The sequence below is a fragment of the Mastigoproctus giganteus genome, chromosome 6, assembly GCF_048544385.1.
Source record: "Mastigoproctus giganteus isolate SK-2022 chromosome 6, ASM4854438v1, whole genome shotgun sequence".
Taxonomy (NCBI): domain Eukaryota; kingdom Metazoa; phylum Arthropoda; class Arachnida; order Uropygi; family Thelyphonidae; genus Mastigoproctus; species Mastigoproctus giganteus.
In genome coordinates, this window is record NC_143580.1 from 139569463 (window position 1) to 139587944 (window position 18482).

The 18482-nt window shown below is 35.4% G+C and overlaps 1 protein-coding gene across 1 annotated transcript in view; it reads right to left on the bottom strand.

Moving 5' to 3' along the window:
- The window catches only part of LOC150084619 (atlastin-2-like), a 403792-nt gene that overhangs the window by 195586 nt on the left and 189724 nt on the right, over positions 1–18482 (bottom strand). Inside the window, exon 8 of the mRNA XM_090375357.1 lies at positions 17576–17714. Within this exon, the coding sequence (XP_090231483.1) occupies positions 17576–17714 (139 nt within the window). The remainder of the gene's footprint in view (positions 1–17575; positions 17715–18482) is intronic.

The following is an 18482-nucleotide window of genomic DNA, read 5'->3' on the forward strand; positions in this document are numbered from 1 at the left end:
TTTGATATCATATATTTGGATCTTAGAAAGGCTTTTGATACTTTGCACATGGAAGACTGCTGAACAAATTGGAACAGTTTGGCATTGGAGGCAAATTGCTGCTTTAGATAAAGTGATGGTTGAGTGGGAGAAGACAGAGAGTGGTAATCAATGGACACTGCTCATCGTGGACTAATGTTATTAGTGGAGTCCCTCAGGGTTCAGTATTGGGTCCATTGTTGTTTTCTGTATTTATAAATGATATTGATGATGGTATATCAAGCTTAATGTTCAAGTTTGCAGATGATACGAAGGTAGGTAGGGTTGTTAAGAATACTATACGCTGCTGCAAGAGGATCTAGAAAAGTTGAGCAGTTCGGCCGAGAGGTGGCAAATGAAGTTTAACATTGACTAATGTAAAGTACTAAATATGGGAAGCAGCAACCCCAGAGTGACATATCAACTCTGTTGTACTACACTGACAGTGGTAGAGAATGAAAAGGACCTGGGAGTAATTGTGCATGCAGATATGAAGTTTTCTGATCAGTGCAGACGGTCTGCAAGAGTAGCTCATAGTGTCTTGTCAATGATATACAGGAATTTTTCTAGCAGGGATAAGGAGGTGATTATCCGCTTATATAAGGCAATGGTTCGGTCACACCTTGAATACTGTATACAGGTGTATACAGTTTGTTGTGACATAAGCATTGGGAGATCAAAATTGAGAGTAGGAGTGTGCTATAGGCCTAATGACTCTGATGAGTATAATAAGGAACTGTACAGGGAAATAGAGTGGGCCAGTAAATCAGAGAGTCTTATAATGGGAGATTTTAATTTACCAGATATTGACTGGAATTTGGGGGCTGGTTACTCACACACTAGCACGGCTTTTGTGGATTTATTGGATGATTGTTTTCTAGATCAGAATGTTCAGGAGGCAACTAGAGGGAGTAATACTCTTGATTTGATTATCAGCAGTGATTCTTCATGCATTAAGAATCTGCAGATAAATGAACCACTAGGTGGCAGTGATCACAGTGTGCTGAAGTGGGATTTACTCAAAGAGGTAACTACCATTAGGGGTAAAGGGAAGGGTTATTGCTTCCGTAAAGGCGACTACGATGGACTGAGACAGCATTTAAATTCTATACAGTGGGACCAACTGATGATGTTACCAACAGCAAATTCAAAATGGGAAGCATTCAAAGAACATATCTTGGAAGCTACTAGGCTTTACATACCAACTATGAAATACTGTTCAAGATTTAGGCCAAAATGGATGTCAGATGAACTAATGAGGCATATGGCAGAGAAGAAAAATGCATGGGATACTTACAAATTAACACATGACACAGAAGCCTATGATAGATACAAGTTGATATGCAACCAAGTTACAAAGGAGGTTAGGCAGGCGAAGGCAGATTACGAGAAATCCTTGGCAAGGGATGCAAAGAAAAACAGCAAAGAGTTCTTTACTTATGTAAACTCTAGAAGGAAGGGGATGAATCAGATTGGTCCACTTGATATTGATGGGTCAACTGTTGATGATCCTGCTCAGGCAGCTAACAAACTAAATGAATATTTTGCATCGACATTCACACATGAGGAGTTATTCAGCAAGGGGAATGCCAGAGGTGTATTCAACTCTAGCAGTAAGGTACAGAATCTTGAAATAACTGGGAGTAAAGTGGAGGAGAAACTGTTGAAGATAAACACAAGAAAGGCACCCGGGGTGGATGGGATCTATCCAGTTATATTAAAGGAGGCAGCAAAGGAAGTAAGCAAACCCTTAGCCATAATTATGAGAGCTTCCTTGGACTCAGGGGAGGTACCCATAGACTGGAAATGTGCAAATGTGACCCCAATTCACAAAGGAGGATCAAAGGCTGACACAAGTAACTATAGACCTGTGAGCTTAACTTCTGTTCCAAGAAAATTAATGGAGGCACTGGTTAAAGAAGCACTGCAGGATCATTTAGACAAGACTTCAGTTATAGCTCAGACACAGCATGGTTTTGTTAAGGGGAAGTCTTGCCTGACCAACTTGATTGGATACTATGATGCAGTCACAAAAGAACTGGATGCAGGGAATAACTTTGATATTATATACTAGGATCTTAGAAAGGCTTTTGATACTGTTGCACATGGAAGACTGCTACACAAATTGGAGCAGTGTGACATTGGAGGCAAATTGCTGCTATGGATAAAGGGGTGGTTGAGTGGGAGAAGACAGAGAGTGGTAATCAATGGACACTGCTCATCGTGGACTGATGTTATTAGTGGAGTCCCTCAGGGCTCAGTGTTGGGTCCATTATTGTTTTCTGTATTTATAAATGATATTGATGATGGTATATCAAGCTTAATGTCCAAGTTTGCAGATTATACAAAGGTTGGCAGGGTTGTCAAGGACATTACTGACACTACACTGCTGCAACAGGATCTGGAAAGGTTGAGCAGATGGGCTGAGAGGTGGCAAATGAAGTTTAACATTGACAAATGTAAAGTACTACACATGGGAAACAGCAACCCCAGGGCAACGTATCAACTCTGTGGTACTACACTGACAGTGGTAGAGAATGAAAGGGACTTGGGGGTGATTGTGCAGGCAGATATGAAGTTCTCTGAGCAGTGCAGACGTGCTGCAAGAGTAGCTCATGGAGTATTGTCAATGATATACAGGAATTTTTCCAGCAGGGATAAGGAGGTGATTATTCCATTGTATAAGGCAATGGTCAGGCCACACCTAGAGTACTGTACACAGGTCTGGAGGCCTCATTTCAAGAAGGATGTAGAGCTGCTGGAACGAGTACAGAGAAGGGCAACAAGATTAGTGAATGGAACAAAGGGGTGCTCTTACGAGGAAAGGCTTAAGTTTTGCAAATTACAGTGTCTGGAGACTAGGCACCAGCGAGGTGATCTGATAGAGGTGTATAAAGCCTTGAATGGTTTAAGCATGCTCAATGCTGATGGGATTCTTCCTCTAGCTCAGAAAAATCACCTGAGAGGGAATAAATTCAAATTGAGGAAAGACAGATGTAGGATAGACGTGCGGAAATTTGCCTTTAGCCAGCGGGTGGTTGGTTGGTGGAACAGACTGCCATCCCTTGTGGTGGAGGTTGATAGCCTAAATAAGTTTAAGGCTCAGCTGGACAGGTATTTTGAACGAACAGAGGGGTGAAGTGGAAGTGGGTTTTTTTTTTTTTTTTTTTTTTTTTGGCTGATGCTGCATAAGCTTGCTTTCTTGCATCAAATGCCTCTACTAATGCTAATGCTAATGCTAGGTCTGGAGGCCTCATTTTATGAAAGATGTTGAGTTGTTGGAAAGAGTACAGAGAAGGGTAACAAGATTAGTGAATGGAACAAAGGGTTGCTCTTACGAAGAAAGGCTTAAGTTTTTCAAATTACAGTGTCTGGAGACTAGGCACCTGCGAGGTGATCTGATTGAGGTGTATAAAGCCTTGAATGGTTTGTGCGCGCTCAATGCTGATGGGATTCTTCCTCTTGCTCAGAATAATCATCTGAGAGGGCATAAATTCAAATTTAGGAAAGACAGATGTAGGATAGATATGCGGAAGTTTGCCTTTAGCCAGCAGGTGGTTGGTTGGTGGAACAGACTTCCATCCTTTGTTGTGGAAGTTGATAGCCTAAATAAATTTAAGGCTGAGATGGACAGGTACTTGGAACAAACGGAGGAGTGAAATGGTAGCGTTTTTTTTTTTTTTTTTTTTTGTTTGGCTGATGCTGCAGAAGCTTGCTTTCTTGCATCATATGCCTCTACTAATGCTAATGTTACTGCTACCCATATGCAGTACCTTGCATTTCCAATATTAAACTTCATTTGCCACTTCTCACCTCATCTGCCTCAATTTTCTAGATCCTTTTGCAGTAGCATACTATCTTTACTCTCATCAACAATCCTGCCAACTTTTGTATCATCTGCAAACTTGGACATTAAGTCTGATATACCTCTTTCAATATCACTGATAAATATATAAAACAACAAGGAGCCCAGCACCGAACCCTGTGGAACCCAACTAATAACATTATTCCAAGAAGAGCAGTGTCCATTTATTACCACTCTCTGTCATCTCCCTCTTAACCATCTGTTTATCCATTGTAGCACCTTGTCCTTAATGCCATACTGCTCCAATTTGTACAGCCATCTTCCATGTGCAATGGTATTAAAATCTTTCCTGAAATCCAAGTACCCCTAAACCTCTTTTTATGTGAATTTTTTTTACACAAATTCGGAGTTACGCGAATTGGGATATCAAAAAAATTTTTTTACGCGAATTTTATTCACTTTTACGCGACCAACCTAAAGTCTAAGTTAGGAAAAAATCCGTAATTCAAGAATTTTGTAGAATTGCATTCTCATTTCAATTAAGAAAATTCTAAATTCTAAATTCCCCGAATTACATAACTGACTCCGCATAAACAAAAAAAAAAAACACCATTGTTTGCAGTTTGAATTTGGTTTCTCGTATCAACTTAGAAAATTCTTACGAATTTTATTTATTGGGAATTCCCCGAATTACATAACTGACTGCACATAAAAAAGCAGTTCTTAGCAGTTTGAATTTGTGTTTGAGTAGACAACACAGTTACCGCATTTTTAAGTGAAATCAAAATAAAAATCGCATTATAAAATTAATAATTTTGCCAAGAAATAATAAATGGTAAGCTACATTGTATGTAATTTTCAAACTTTCATTTCATTAACCGAAGATTTTAATCCAGTCCTCACATGATGTTGCCAATAACCAAAAAAATAAGGAAAGCCGTTTTCTTGAATATAAAAATTCAAATTTTAGATCGTCTTCAAACTGGGGAAGGTGCAACGGCTGTGGGTAAGCATTTTGGAGTCCGTGAATCAACTATCAGAGCTATAAAGAAAAATGAAGAGGCTATTAGAAAAGCAGTATGTTTTGGTACAAAATCGAGTGCAAAATTATCATCATACACAAGAGATGTTGTTCTAGAAAAGGCCGAAAAAGCTTTAGTGATGTGGATAGAAGATAATGTACAAAAAAGAATGCCAGCTGACGGAAATTCTATCAAGCAATCAGCATTGAGATTTTATGAACAGATTATAAAACTGCAGCCAGATACTTCATCTCAATCGAGGAAAAAATATGAATTTCATGCAAGCAATGGTTGGCGGGCTAAGTTTATTAAAAGACATGCTCTTCATAATATAAAAATTAAAGGTGAAACGGCTTCTGCTGATGAAACAGCTGCTAAAGCATTTCCACAAAAACTTGCTAAAATAATTGAAGATGGAGGTTACACTCGTGACTACACTCGGTTACTGGCAATTTTCAAAAATTGCCAGTTCATTGGATGGCCAACAAAAAAACTTGGGTGACCATTGATATTTTCACTGAGTGGTTCCACAAACATTTTGTGCCAGAAGTTAGACTTTAAAGTGCTTTTGATTCTTGATAATGCACCCGGTCATCCTGCCATAGAACACCCAAATGTGCAATTTTGCTTTCTGCTGCCCAATACCACATCATTGCTACAACCTCTAGATCAAGGTATAATTGCGAATTTTAAAACATATTATGTCAGACGAACATTTCAGTTCGTTTTGAACAAGCTAAATGATGATGAAACACTGTCAGTTATGGATGTGTGGAAAAAATTTTCAGTTATGTATTGTATTGATCAGGTTCGATTTTCGTTATTCGAATTGAGACCAGAAACTATGAATGCATGCTGGAATGCTATTTGGCCCACATGTGTTAAAGAGAATGCTCCTGTTCCCTTCAATCATACTGAAGAATTCCCCAATATAATAAGTTTGGCATGTGAAATTGGCAGAGAAGGATCCGTTGATCTTACGTCGGCAGATACTGAAGAATTGTTAATTGATAAACCTCTTAGCGAAGACGAAATAGCGTAGATTGTTTCTGAGACTTCTGAAAGCGAAGAAATTAATGATAATGATCAAGATAATCCTACTTTTACTGCTGATATAATTAAAGAAGGTCTTAAACTGGCCAGTAATTTAGGCAATTATTTTGCCCGACATGATCCAAATGAAGAACGTGTTGGGAAGTTTTCATGTGAGCTTAAGTTGTTAATGTCTTCATACAGAGAATTATATCGTGACTTATCTAAAGCATCAACACAGCAATTAATAACTGAGTTCATGCCTAAAACTACTGAAACAACCAGTGGTACTTTTGTTCAAGACATGACAAGAAGAATTCCACATGTTTAGGCGGAAGTCGATGACGATAATACCATATCTAGTAGTTCTAGTGATATTACAGTCTCACGAAAACGAAAGCTTTCACGTTTATTGTCAGAAACTGATAGCGAATAACATAATTTTTTTATAGAATCCTTAACAAACAACTGAAATGAATATGTTTTTTTTTTACAGTTATTAAAATTCATTATACAGGGTGATTCACTACCAGTGCAACAAACTTGCAGGAGGTGTAGGAGGCACAAAGACAAATCGGAATCACATAGCATTGCAGGGTCCGAAATGCCTTCATCATGTGGTAGAGGACGTTGAACGGGAGGTCGCGTGAACAGCGATCCCGCTGGAAGTCTGTGTGTATGTATGTGTGTTCTCCATGAAATGTAAATAAAAATCTTATGATCCTAATGAATTTAATGTTTGTTTTTTCTTTCATTATTTTGCTTATATTATATACTCTCATTTTCCCTTTCCCAGTGCTTATCAATGCTGTATTAAGGCACGAGTTGACTGGGCAGCCAACCAGGGTGCCAGAAGCTGAAGGAGCAAGGAAAATATATTTTTTTTTCCCACAAAAACTAAGCCTAACACAATTTGTGGCCATAAAGTAATGTTACTTAATCTGAAATATTCCATGATATTCCTTGGAAGTGTTGTAGTTATTGCTTCTAAACTTTTTTTTTTTCATTTCAAACTCACAATATAGAACTTCCATTGACATTAGATTAGAAGAAAAATTTGTGATTAATATATCTTTATTTTTATAGCCTGTGGATAATATTCCTACTAATTTTGCTTATTAGAATCTCCATTTAATAGAATTAAAATTCAATTCACAAATGTGATCACAATGACTGGCACTTACCACATTGTATAGTGAACAGTATTCTTTTATTATGGAGAGTCCATTGTAAAGTGATTTGATCGTACAGTGAATGGTCCACTGCAGTTAAATGGCAATATTTCAGAATGAATTTATTTTCTGGTAACTACACATGATAATTTTTAACTCTTCTAATCACTTTTCTGAAACAATATCCTTCAAATAAGATGAGCAACACACATGGTTTTCTCTATTAATAATAAATATATAATATAGGTTTAGATATACACCACAGATAACTCTTAAGAAAAACTACCAATGGTAGTTTGGGAGGCATCATTTCCTCTGTATCTCATATTGTGCTCTTCCTTCACAACGATACAGAGGAAATGATGCTGCCCACACGACCATTGTAGTTTTTCTTAAGAGTTATTTATGGTGTATCTACACTGATATTATATAGATATTAAACTCTTACTCTTAACGTATTATGCCTTATTGCATTTAGTTATTTTAAATATTATCATATAAACCTTTTGGCATCTCTCATACTGTGTGATTATCTTCACAAATGGGTTATCATGTCTGCAATACCAGGGTACCTTCCCACCCACCGATGATAGGCCAATAGCTTTGAAACGGTGCCATCTGGGTTGTGGTACTCACTGAGAATAAGTAAAAATAGTCTTCTCTATTAGTGAAGCGTTATTTATTCAAGATAGTGCAATACCATCGCAACTCGTTTGTGAAGTAAGAGCACAATATGAGATACAGAGGAAATGATGCCTCCCACACTACCATCGTAGTTTTTCTTAAGAGTTATCTATGGCGTATATATCTACATCTATATTAGATATATTTATTATTAATAGAGAAAACCATGTATGTTGCTCATCTTATTTGAAGGTTATTGTTTCAGAAAAGTGATTAGAAGGGTTAAAAATTATCATGTGTAGTTACCAGAAAATAAATTCATTCTGAAATATTGCCATTTTACTGCAGTGGACCCCTGACATACAGAGGAAATGATGCCTCCCACACTACCATCATAGTTTTTCTTAAGAGTTATCTATGGTGTATCTACACCGACATTATACAGATATTAAACTCTTACTCTTAACGCATTATGCCTTGTTGCATTTAGTTATTTTAACAAATTAATAATAAAAAAAAACTTTTTGGTAGCAAAATAAAATTTGGGAACACCCATGGTTTTATCTTCTTCTTCATCTGCAATGCTGCGAAAAACATTTCATTTTTCATTAAATTTTCAACATACCTCCTATAAGAAATGTGCTACCTAGGCATTGCTCATACGTGTTTATGGTATCTTTTCTTTAGTTGTATTTATATTATAGCTTATATAAAATGAAAACACTTTGATCACTTTACCCCATCCATTGGACTGGTACAATCAAACTCAGTGTTTAAATTTTCTATCACTGCCACAAAGAGGCAGGTGTTTCAGTATCTAGCTGACACCATAAAATAATAAAATGTGTATTATCATTAAAAATCAACAAAGTAAAATATTTTGTTGATTTTTAAAAAAACAAAATCAACTACAGTAGACTCTCAATTTTCCAGGATAGATGGTAAAAAACAAATCCTGGATAATCGATTTCCCGGCTAATCCAAAAATACAGAAGTCCCCGATATATGCAAGAGATACGTTCCAGGACTTCTTACTTCATCGAGTTTTACGTAACTCAGGAATGACTAGTAACATATTGCTACTATATTATTATTGACAAATCTGAATTAAGCGGATTACTTGTTAATGTTTAGACCATTTTCATACATTCTTATTAGTTTAATTTTCTGATCCAAATCAATCGCTTTCCTTTTCTTGGTAGATTTACTAGTACCGCTGTCACTATTCTCTTAGTCTGCACTATGATAAAGGCCAAAATTAAATTTTCTGAAAATAACTTCACAGGGTTAAGTTGAAAACTCACTATTATCACCCCGCATGAGCTCAAATTTTACTAAAGCACATTTTTGGAGGTCAACAAAAAACATTAAAAACAATTTGCACTCTCTGTTTTATTGGGTGTTTCTGTTAGCACAATCTATTAAAAAAAAAATAATAATAAAAAAATAAAAAAAAAGGATGAACTGCATCCATTATCAACCCACTGCAGGATGGAAGCCTCCTCAACAATTCATGCTGAGGGAAATGGACCATAATCTGCCATGCTGGTCCAGTGCGGGTTGGCAGATCGGCTGTATTTAGCAGTCAGGGGCTTGAACCCCAGTCTACTCAGAGTGTGTACTACTGCACTCCCGCTCCTGACCACTCAGCTATGGATAACGGGTAGTAAACTCTACCTTACTGCATTTGCGATAATACCGATAGCTGGAATTCTGTTAGTTTTTACGTTATTATGGAGAAGTGTGTGTCCCCTTCACTGAAATCTTCAATCATATAAATAAAAAACATAAATAATTGCAAGAATATTTTCTTCTTTCCTATTTTTTGCTTGTTACTCTGATCTCATTTGTGCATGCCGTGATCGTCGTTATTGATTGCTTATTTATTTATATATTTTTTGTTGTTGCTTTAATTTTTGCAATCCTAAAAAAAAAAAAAAAAATAACAAATAAAAAAAATTGAGCGAAAACAAATTTACATAATCCATAGTTGCGTAAGTTGGGGACTTACTATATCGAAAAATGTTCAGCAACTTACGTAAAAAATATGGAGATAGATATAAAAACTTACCACGTACTACTCGTGTGTCCAATACGATGCTTCCCTTTATTTTCTGAGATGTCGATTTTAAATCTAATAGCTTCCTTTTATTTTTTACAATGTCGCATATGGTTTGGTCACCAACATTATAATAGTTCATTAGAGATTTAATGGATGCACCGTTTTCAATCTTTTGAATAAAAAAAAATTTCGACATCCCACAACTAACAAAATAAAATTTGTCTTTTTTGCGGTGCGACGGAACACAACAATCGACGCGATGCACTAAAACAGACTAAACATTTGGTCTTTTTTTTTTTCTTTTTTTTTGAGCGGTGGGTGTGAAGACAGTGGGGGTCGCAAGATAATAGGCACATTAATCTCCCAATGACGATTTATAACGCTGCTTCTTTTCGCTTATTTACGACTTGCAAAATATCTGTTTATACCTATTCTAGTTATTACTTGAATTTTATGATTTCTGGTTGATTTTTTTTTTTTTTTTTAATTTGGAGTCTTGAAGTGTCCCGGTTAATCTGATCCCAGTGAATCGAGAGTCTGCTGTATATACATTATATAAAATATAAAAGCATGTATAAATAAAAACTCCTATATATATAAAATATCTATTTATATTTTACTTGATAAGCTCTTCTTTCAACAAAATACCTGATTTACAATTTAGAGAAGTATCAATGGTTTCTACATCTTGAAAAAAACTTATAGGACTTTCATTCATTGAATGGGTCTATCAAACTTCCTAAATTAATTCTAAACTGTAAGTTAGCCTTAAGTTGCCATCTGTTGCACAGTGTAAAGTTATATGCAGACTTGCTCCATCCACTCAGTAAAGATCTGAGCTTAGACTTTATCCCATGTTCTGATAATCAACGTGACCTATTCAATCAGATCCACTATTAATTACGGCCTTGTCTTTCGTATAAAAAAAAGCCTGTGGCTTCCTTGCACTGTATGGTTAACACTAATACTAAATTGAAGAAGAAATTCTTGAAGAACCATATGATTTTTCAAATTAGTTTATTTATTTTTTAAACCTTTCCTTTTCTTCTTTTAGATTCTCCCTTACACAGTTCCTTTCAATAATTGGAGAAGCTCTAACTCCAAAATTTCTACAGAGAGGTTCTAATTTAGTTGCATATTTGAGAGCTCTTTTCATAATAAGTTTTGATAGTGTTGCCTTTTGATAATGTTGATAATGTTGCCTTTTGATAATGTTGATAATGTTGCCTTTTGATAATGTTGATAATGGAGTTTTGATAATGTTGCCTTTTAGTTCATTCTTTTCAACTTTCTGAGGAGCTATTATTAAAATAGCTCTACAGATATTCTGATATTCTCCCACCAAGTCTTTTCAAAGGCTCCAAGATTATATATCTTTGGCAGTCATATGAAGAAGCATAGCACTTCACGTATAGCATCCTCTATTGAGAATTCCTTCCCATAACTACACTCTCTGCCAGAGACCAAATTCTGCTACAAAATTCTATCAAGCCTTTAAAAAAATTTCCCTAATATTGGAAGCATGCTGATTGATCAATATGATTCCATATCATTTACTCCTTTCTTAGCATTTTCAAGTAGGATTTTAATTTGGGCCTCCCTTTCATTGATCTGGAAATGTATCCTCTCGATGTGAGAAGCAGTAAGCATCAGTGCTGTAATACATTTTGTGCCAGAAGGGATGTCAGTGGACATATGCAAGAATTCACTTTGTGAGCAGACTAACGATACAGTGCACTAAAAGAGAGTATACTTGTTATAAATTTTTAGGACAATAATGTTCCAATTTTAACATAATTGATGATACAGTTTCAAAGTACAAAAGATGCTAAAGGAATACTGTGACTGAAATTAATGTTGTTCTACCAGATATCTTAATTTTTTATTTCATTTTATTTTTTTGGGCCATACTTCACGGAGCAGAATACCTACACATGGGTTAATAATTGTTTGATGAATTGTTTCATCCTTCTTTTCTACTGCTTTTTTGGGGTATTTATTTAAAATGAATAAAACATTCACTATAGATAAGGAGGTGAAGATCTGTTTTATTATAGTAGTTGTTTGTTGAGCATAACAGTGCCACTTCTTTTGTCTGTCTATTTGTATATTATTATTATTATTTTTTAATTTGGTTAAGGCCAATCTTTCATTGTTACAAGATTATTAACTCAAATCCAACTGTGTTCTATACAAATTCTGCATCTTCAGACTGCCCGCATTTACACAAAAGCATGAAGTGCCTACTGTCGTGACATTACACCTTGCTCCCACTCAATGGATTTCAATGAAATTTTTATTATTTCGGTCATTTATAAAGATATGTTAAGCCATCCCAAATTTCATTCAAATCAGACCAATAGAAATTCAGCAATATTTTCTCTCATAAAATTCTGATTTATCTGTATACATAAATCAAAGTATGTTTCAGATGTTTACTCATACTCAATAAGGAAATGTCAGGTTCACATTTTCCTTGTTGTATTCACTGTTAGTTCCTGAGAAGATTTTAGGATCAATGTCAATATAACATACCCCCCCTACATGCCACTTCAGAAACTATACAGTAGAATGCTGAAAATGAAAACTTCAATAATCCGAACAAGCCAGCAATTATTTATTTATTTTACCATAATTATATGGTAAGAGCTGGTTATTGTGATGATGTTTGTGAATTGAATTTTGATTCTGTCAAATGGCAATTCTAATAAGCAAAAATCGGAGAAATATAATCCACAGGCTATAAAAATGAAGATATAAAGCACAAACTTACTTTTATTACCTTACCAATTAACAAAATTAAATGATACAAGAAAATCGGAAGAATATTATCCACAGGTCAGCAAACTAATAATAAATTTATGCTTACATATATAGCTTAATTAATATGCACACAGTACTAACTAAACATTACACTTTGTAATATCATATGGTTTACCAACACTTTATTTGGAATGTCAAGAAGTATTGTGAACGAGAAGGCAAAATGGGCAAGCTCTTGCTTATCCTAGACAATGTGCCATCAAAATCCTTCAGTAGAAACATTAAACAAAATATATAACTGATTTGGGGTTATGTTTCTTCCTTCAAACATTACCGCACTCCTCCAACCGATGGACCAGGGACTCATTGAAAAGTTGAAGAGAATCTACAAAAAAACAAATCTTGCGTCATTTACTTTTAGCAGAAAGCAACGTAGCTTTTTCGAAAAAGCTCAGTCTCAGGGACAGCTGCTACATGTTAGCTGACATGTGGGAACACTCACTGCACAGAATTTAAGAAATGCTTGGAAAAATCTGTGGCCCATTGCAGAAGAAATTGAATGAAATGATCAACTTGTTTCAGTCAATCCCTGGGTTTCAATATTGTGATGAAGGTGATGCAAGGGCATGGAAGGAAAATGATATTGATGCTACAGGATTTCCTGTTTTAAATGAAAACGAAATTATGAATGTAAAAGAAACTGGAGCTCCTGAAAATGATACAGATGAAGAATACAACTAAGAAAATGACATCAACACTAGATGCATGCATGTGAGGCATTCGCCACTAGACTGCGATGACTTGGTACAAGCAATAAACCGAATGCTGTCCAACTCAACTACTCTTAATGAAAAGAGTGAGTGAGCAAACAAACGAAGTTCGAAAGCGGTGAAGCAAAAAATAACTTAGTTATTTTCGCTAAAGCCTATACTTATGTGTTATTGTGGCTGAAAGTTCCATTTGTTTTATTTATGAATAAAAATATGTAAGTACAACTTAGTGATTTTATTTCTAAACTTATTAAATATATTTTATTTTTAGTCTCCAGAACAGTATTTTTGATAAGTTCGAAAATCCGAATAAATCGGAAGTCCGAACTACCCAGGACCCAATTAGTTCGGATTATCAACACTCTACTGTATTAGATATTTGAACATTACTTGAAACAGGAGGTGGAGGATTGGATCAATATCAAATTGTCAGCATATGTTTATTTGGTCCCTGAGAGCCTTTTCATACCTCAAATTGCATTTTGAATGTTCGATTTTAGTTTTAGAAATATATCTAAAGTAGATATGTTTTTACGGAAGCCACACTGATGATCAGACAGAAGATTTTTGTGAATTTAGAATACAGGTGAGCCTCTTACAGATCATCCCTTCAAAAATTTTGCCCATACAGCTTGTCAATGAAAATGGTCGGTAGTTCTGGACTACTGAGGGACCCTTGCATGATTGGATGATTTTGGTATTGCACAAATAAAAGAGAGAGGGGATAGGTGTTTTCTCAATAGATCCCACTGTAGAAGAGCAATCAGATGTAAAGATCAGTTTCACACAGATGCCTAAGCATAGTGTAGTGAATGCCATCTGGCTCCTCCCAGCACTATTTGGAGATTTGATCAATGATCCTTTGAGCTCTATCAGCATGAAGGGCTGATTATATGGAAGCGAGAGATGCATTAAAAATTAACTTTTAATGCACTTTTAACTTTTCATATTCTTTAGCATAACTTTTCATGCTAAAGAATTTGCAATATTAGTGGGAGAGGAGATGACAAGCCCATTCAATTGTATTACTGGAGATTGTGTTGGGAGAAATTTCCTGTTCAAGACATTTTCTTCCAGATATGGTGAAGGTCGGTATTTTTCACAATAAAAAGAGGCAAAGGCCATCCAAGAGTCACATTTAGTTTTTTGTCTAATCTGTATAGCTTTGTTTTTAGGTTTTCTGCAAATAATTAGGCTGATCGTAGTCATATACTTATGGAACTGATCATACATGCATTTTTGAGAGTTTACCAATCTGCTTTTAGCTTTTACCAATCTGCATTTCACCATTAGTTCAAGTGTACATGCTTGCAATGGTTAGATTTTGGCAAGACTTCTGTTGCAGATAAAATGTAACTAGTAATCTTATTAGTTACACCCAACAATGTGGTGTTATACATATTGATTACCGAAGAGGTCAGAAGAAAAGTATTTATTCTGTTCTACTCTTTTTAACATTCCTAATGTCACATTTCACCATGAGGTTAGCTAGGTTTAAACTGAACAGAAAATGAGGAAATAATCATTATTGAGTAGCAACATAGGAGGGTACTTAGATGAAAAGAGATGCTGAACAGATGGAGAAATCAATAAGCAAAGGTAGAACCCATATGTAAGAAGTCAAAACTTATGCAGCTTGGACACCAGAAGGATTGACAGAATAAGAGTTGGAGAGCCACAATTTAACAGTGAGATTATGGTTTTGAAGAATGTCTCAATTATCTGCCTTCTTGTATTCACAGCAGGCAATACCCATAGTGCAAGGTGCCATTGAAATCACCAAGGTGTGAGTTGAATGAAAAGATTGTCCAATTTGGTCTGGATGCAAATATAAAGTGGTGGAATATAAATTAAAGAAAGAATTATTGATATTTCTATTGTAAGGCAAACTGTCACAACTTCTAATGAGGCTTGTAACTGATTATGTCTGGAAGATGCATTACAAACCCCATCAGAATTGTAGGCATCTCAGTACTTCTAACTCTATACAGAGTATTATTCCCGAATTGAGGAGGAATTAGCGTGGACAGGAAAATCTTCTGTGAGCATACATGATTGACTGATTAATTTTTGATTTTTGTGATGCAAAAAACAGCAAGGTTATAGCGCACCATGAAAAAGGTTAAAATTCAAGAAAGATGAGACTGGTAACCTTTAAAAAGGTTATATCGTCGAAAGTGCACATATATAAAGACATATCAATAAATAAAATCAGTATAATGATAAAAGTAAATCGTATATTTCAAATGAGTGTATATATATTAATCAATTTTAAAAATTTAAAAATTGCTGACACATTGTCATTTAAAATCTAACTGAGTGTATATGGCTCAGTCAGATGGGTAAAAGCAGTAAAACAAGCATTTCTAAAACTGGTACAATCACATAAAATATGTTAAATGGATAAAATAGTGTCGCATTGCTCGCACATAGGAGGGTCATCAGCCTTCAGAAGAAGGATGTAGAGCTGCTGGAACGAGTACAGAGAAGGGCAACAAGATTAGTGAATGGAACAAAGGGTTGCTCTTACGAAGAAAGGCTTAAGTTTTGCAAATTACAGTGTCTGGAGGCTAGGCACCGCCGAGGTGATCTGATAGAGGTGTATAAAGCCTTGAATGGTTTGAGCATGCTCAATGCTGATGGGATTCTGCCTCTTGCTCAGAATAATCACCTGAGAGGGCTAAATTCAAATTGAGGAAAGACAGATGTAGGATAGATGTGTGGAAATTTGCCTTTAGCCAGCAGGTAGTTGGTTGATGGAACAGACTTCCATCCCTTGTTGTGGAAGTTGATAGCCTAAATAAATTTAAGGCTCAGCTGGACAGGTATTTCGAACAGACGGAGGGGTGAAATGGGAGTGGTTTTTTTTTTTTTTTTTCGGCTGATGCTGCATAAGCTTGCTTTCTTGCATCATATGCCTTTACTAATGCTAATGCTCAGCAAAAAAAAGTGTGTCAGATGACAGTGTCCTATGTGGAGTTGAGCAAGAACAATTTCCTCTTTGCAATCCCCGCATAGGCTGGACTGCCAAAGATGGATAACAGGCTTAATCCAATATAGTTTGTTTGTAACCAGGCGATGCCACGAATCTTGCCACTGAGAATGTACCTTACTGCGTATTACTTGCCTGTAGTCAGTATAGGGGACTAACAGGTCAAGATTATCCATCAGGGCTGCAAGCATACAGCCATTGACATAATCTGAATAAGCATATCATTCAAGTCACCAAAATTACTGTATAGTCCTCTGCAATTCCCTTGTATGAATTGTTTGGACTTCGTTAAGGAAGATTTGATCTGACTGTTTTTTATGAGTGGTGGACTTCTGTCGGTCTTACTTTAGTTTTTCTTTTCTGAGAAATGATGGGAGTATTGATTCCATGGTATCACTTGCATGCAATTCTAACACTGTATCACCAACATCTGAATGACCATCTACTTCTATGGCAGTAGATGATCCCTTGAATCATCTAATGTCAGTGTATGACTGAACAGCCTTATAGACTTCCACAGGTTTTGTTTTTGTTAGAATCTGTTGAATTGAAACCAAAAAAAAAAAAAAAAAAATCAAAAAACCCTATTCTAATTACTGAGTAGAGTATTACTAGTTTCATTTATCTGCTGTTTTGCAGATCATCAGCAGCATGGTTTGGCCCAATTAGCAAAAGAAATGTTTGGTTTAACTGTAACAATTGTTCAGATTACACCTGAACAACAGCATTAAGTGACTGTTGAATATGAGTGATTAGGCATGTTTGACAGAACTTGTTTTCATGTCTCAGAATACATAACTTTGATTTTATACTTTCAATTTTTTTTTTCCATTTTTTACAGCTCACATACTTTAGAAAAAGCTGGATGGTTTCCTTTGCAGTTGGGGCCAATACAACAAAGGAACTATAGGCCATTTCAAAAGAAGTCTATCAGGAATGCTTCCAGAAGTTGTTGCAGAAGAGTCAGAATTGTATGTTGCACGAAGAAGACTACTTTGAAGAGGATCCATAAAGATAGCTAGTAACCAACATAATTTCCCAAATATTAGTTTAGTGCCTGAAATTTCTGATCACAACTTGTATATAAAATATGTATAAAACATCCTGAACAGCACCTTATATAATCTATCCGTGTGTTATTAAACAGTTCTAATGTACTGCTATATCAGATATCATATGTATTCAGCAATTGGCCAGAGTTAATTCTTAAATCACTAAAAAAAAAATTAAGATTACTAAAATTATAAGATGACATAAGCTAACTTCAATATAATAACTGTACTTTTAGCTTTAGAGAAATTTTTCTATATCATACCTGAAAGCCTCCCATCAAAAGCTGGATGTGTAGCTACTTTTAAACCAGGATGAGGCAAAAGAAAGCAAAACACATCAGTAAAGCAGGATCTTATGTGTTTACGAAGCTGTTGTAATTCAGGATGCTGCTTGTCCGAAATCTAAAATTATTGCAGTTACTTCATTTAATGATACAGGCACATACGCACGCACGCACAAGGTGTAGCTAGAAAGTTCCAGGAACAGCCATAGACAGTAAGGGATTGTTGTACTGATCAATGACACAGCTGAAATACATGTTGCATAGTGTTTCTTCATATTACACTACAGTGGATGCAAGTTGTACCTGTGCATTCCACAACGTTAAATAAAAGCAGTTCTTGTTAAAAAATTAAAAATCACTGTACAGCATGTGAACCTGAAACTTCAGGTAGAATAAAGAAAACTCCAACTATACAAAGTTTATGGGGAGTCAATAATACTGAGTGAATAAGATTTCAAATGGAACAAATGATTTTTTGAAGGAAGAAAAAAAATGTTTACAACAATTTGATCCAGTAGTTTAACAACAGCGAAAATTGATGATAATGTTGAAATATTGCAGGAACTTGTTTATCCCAATGGAAGTATGACAAGCAAAACAAAACTAAACAATTAGTAATGGATAAAGAGATGTATTATCAAATTTTAATGATTAATCTAGAAATTAAGAAGGTATATGTGAAAATGGTTTAAAAATATTAAATTAGTGAAGTGAGGAGGCAGCATACCTACATTTATATTTTTAAACAAAATTCAGGAACCAAAATTTTTGGATTATATCATCACAGGGAAATAAACATGGATATTATAATATGATTGCAAGATGAAAAGGGAGAACAAACAAAAAAAAAAAACAAAAAAAAAAAAAAAAAAAAAAACAACAGAAC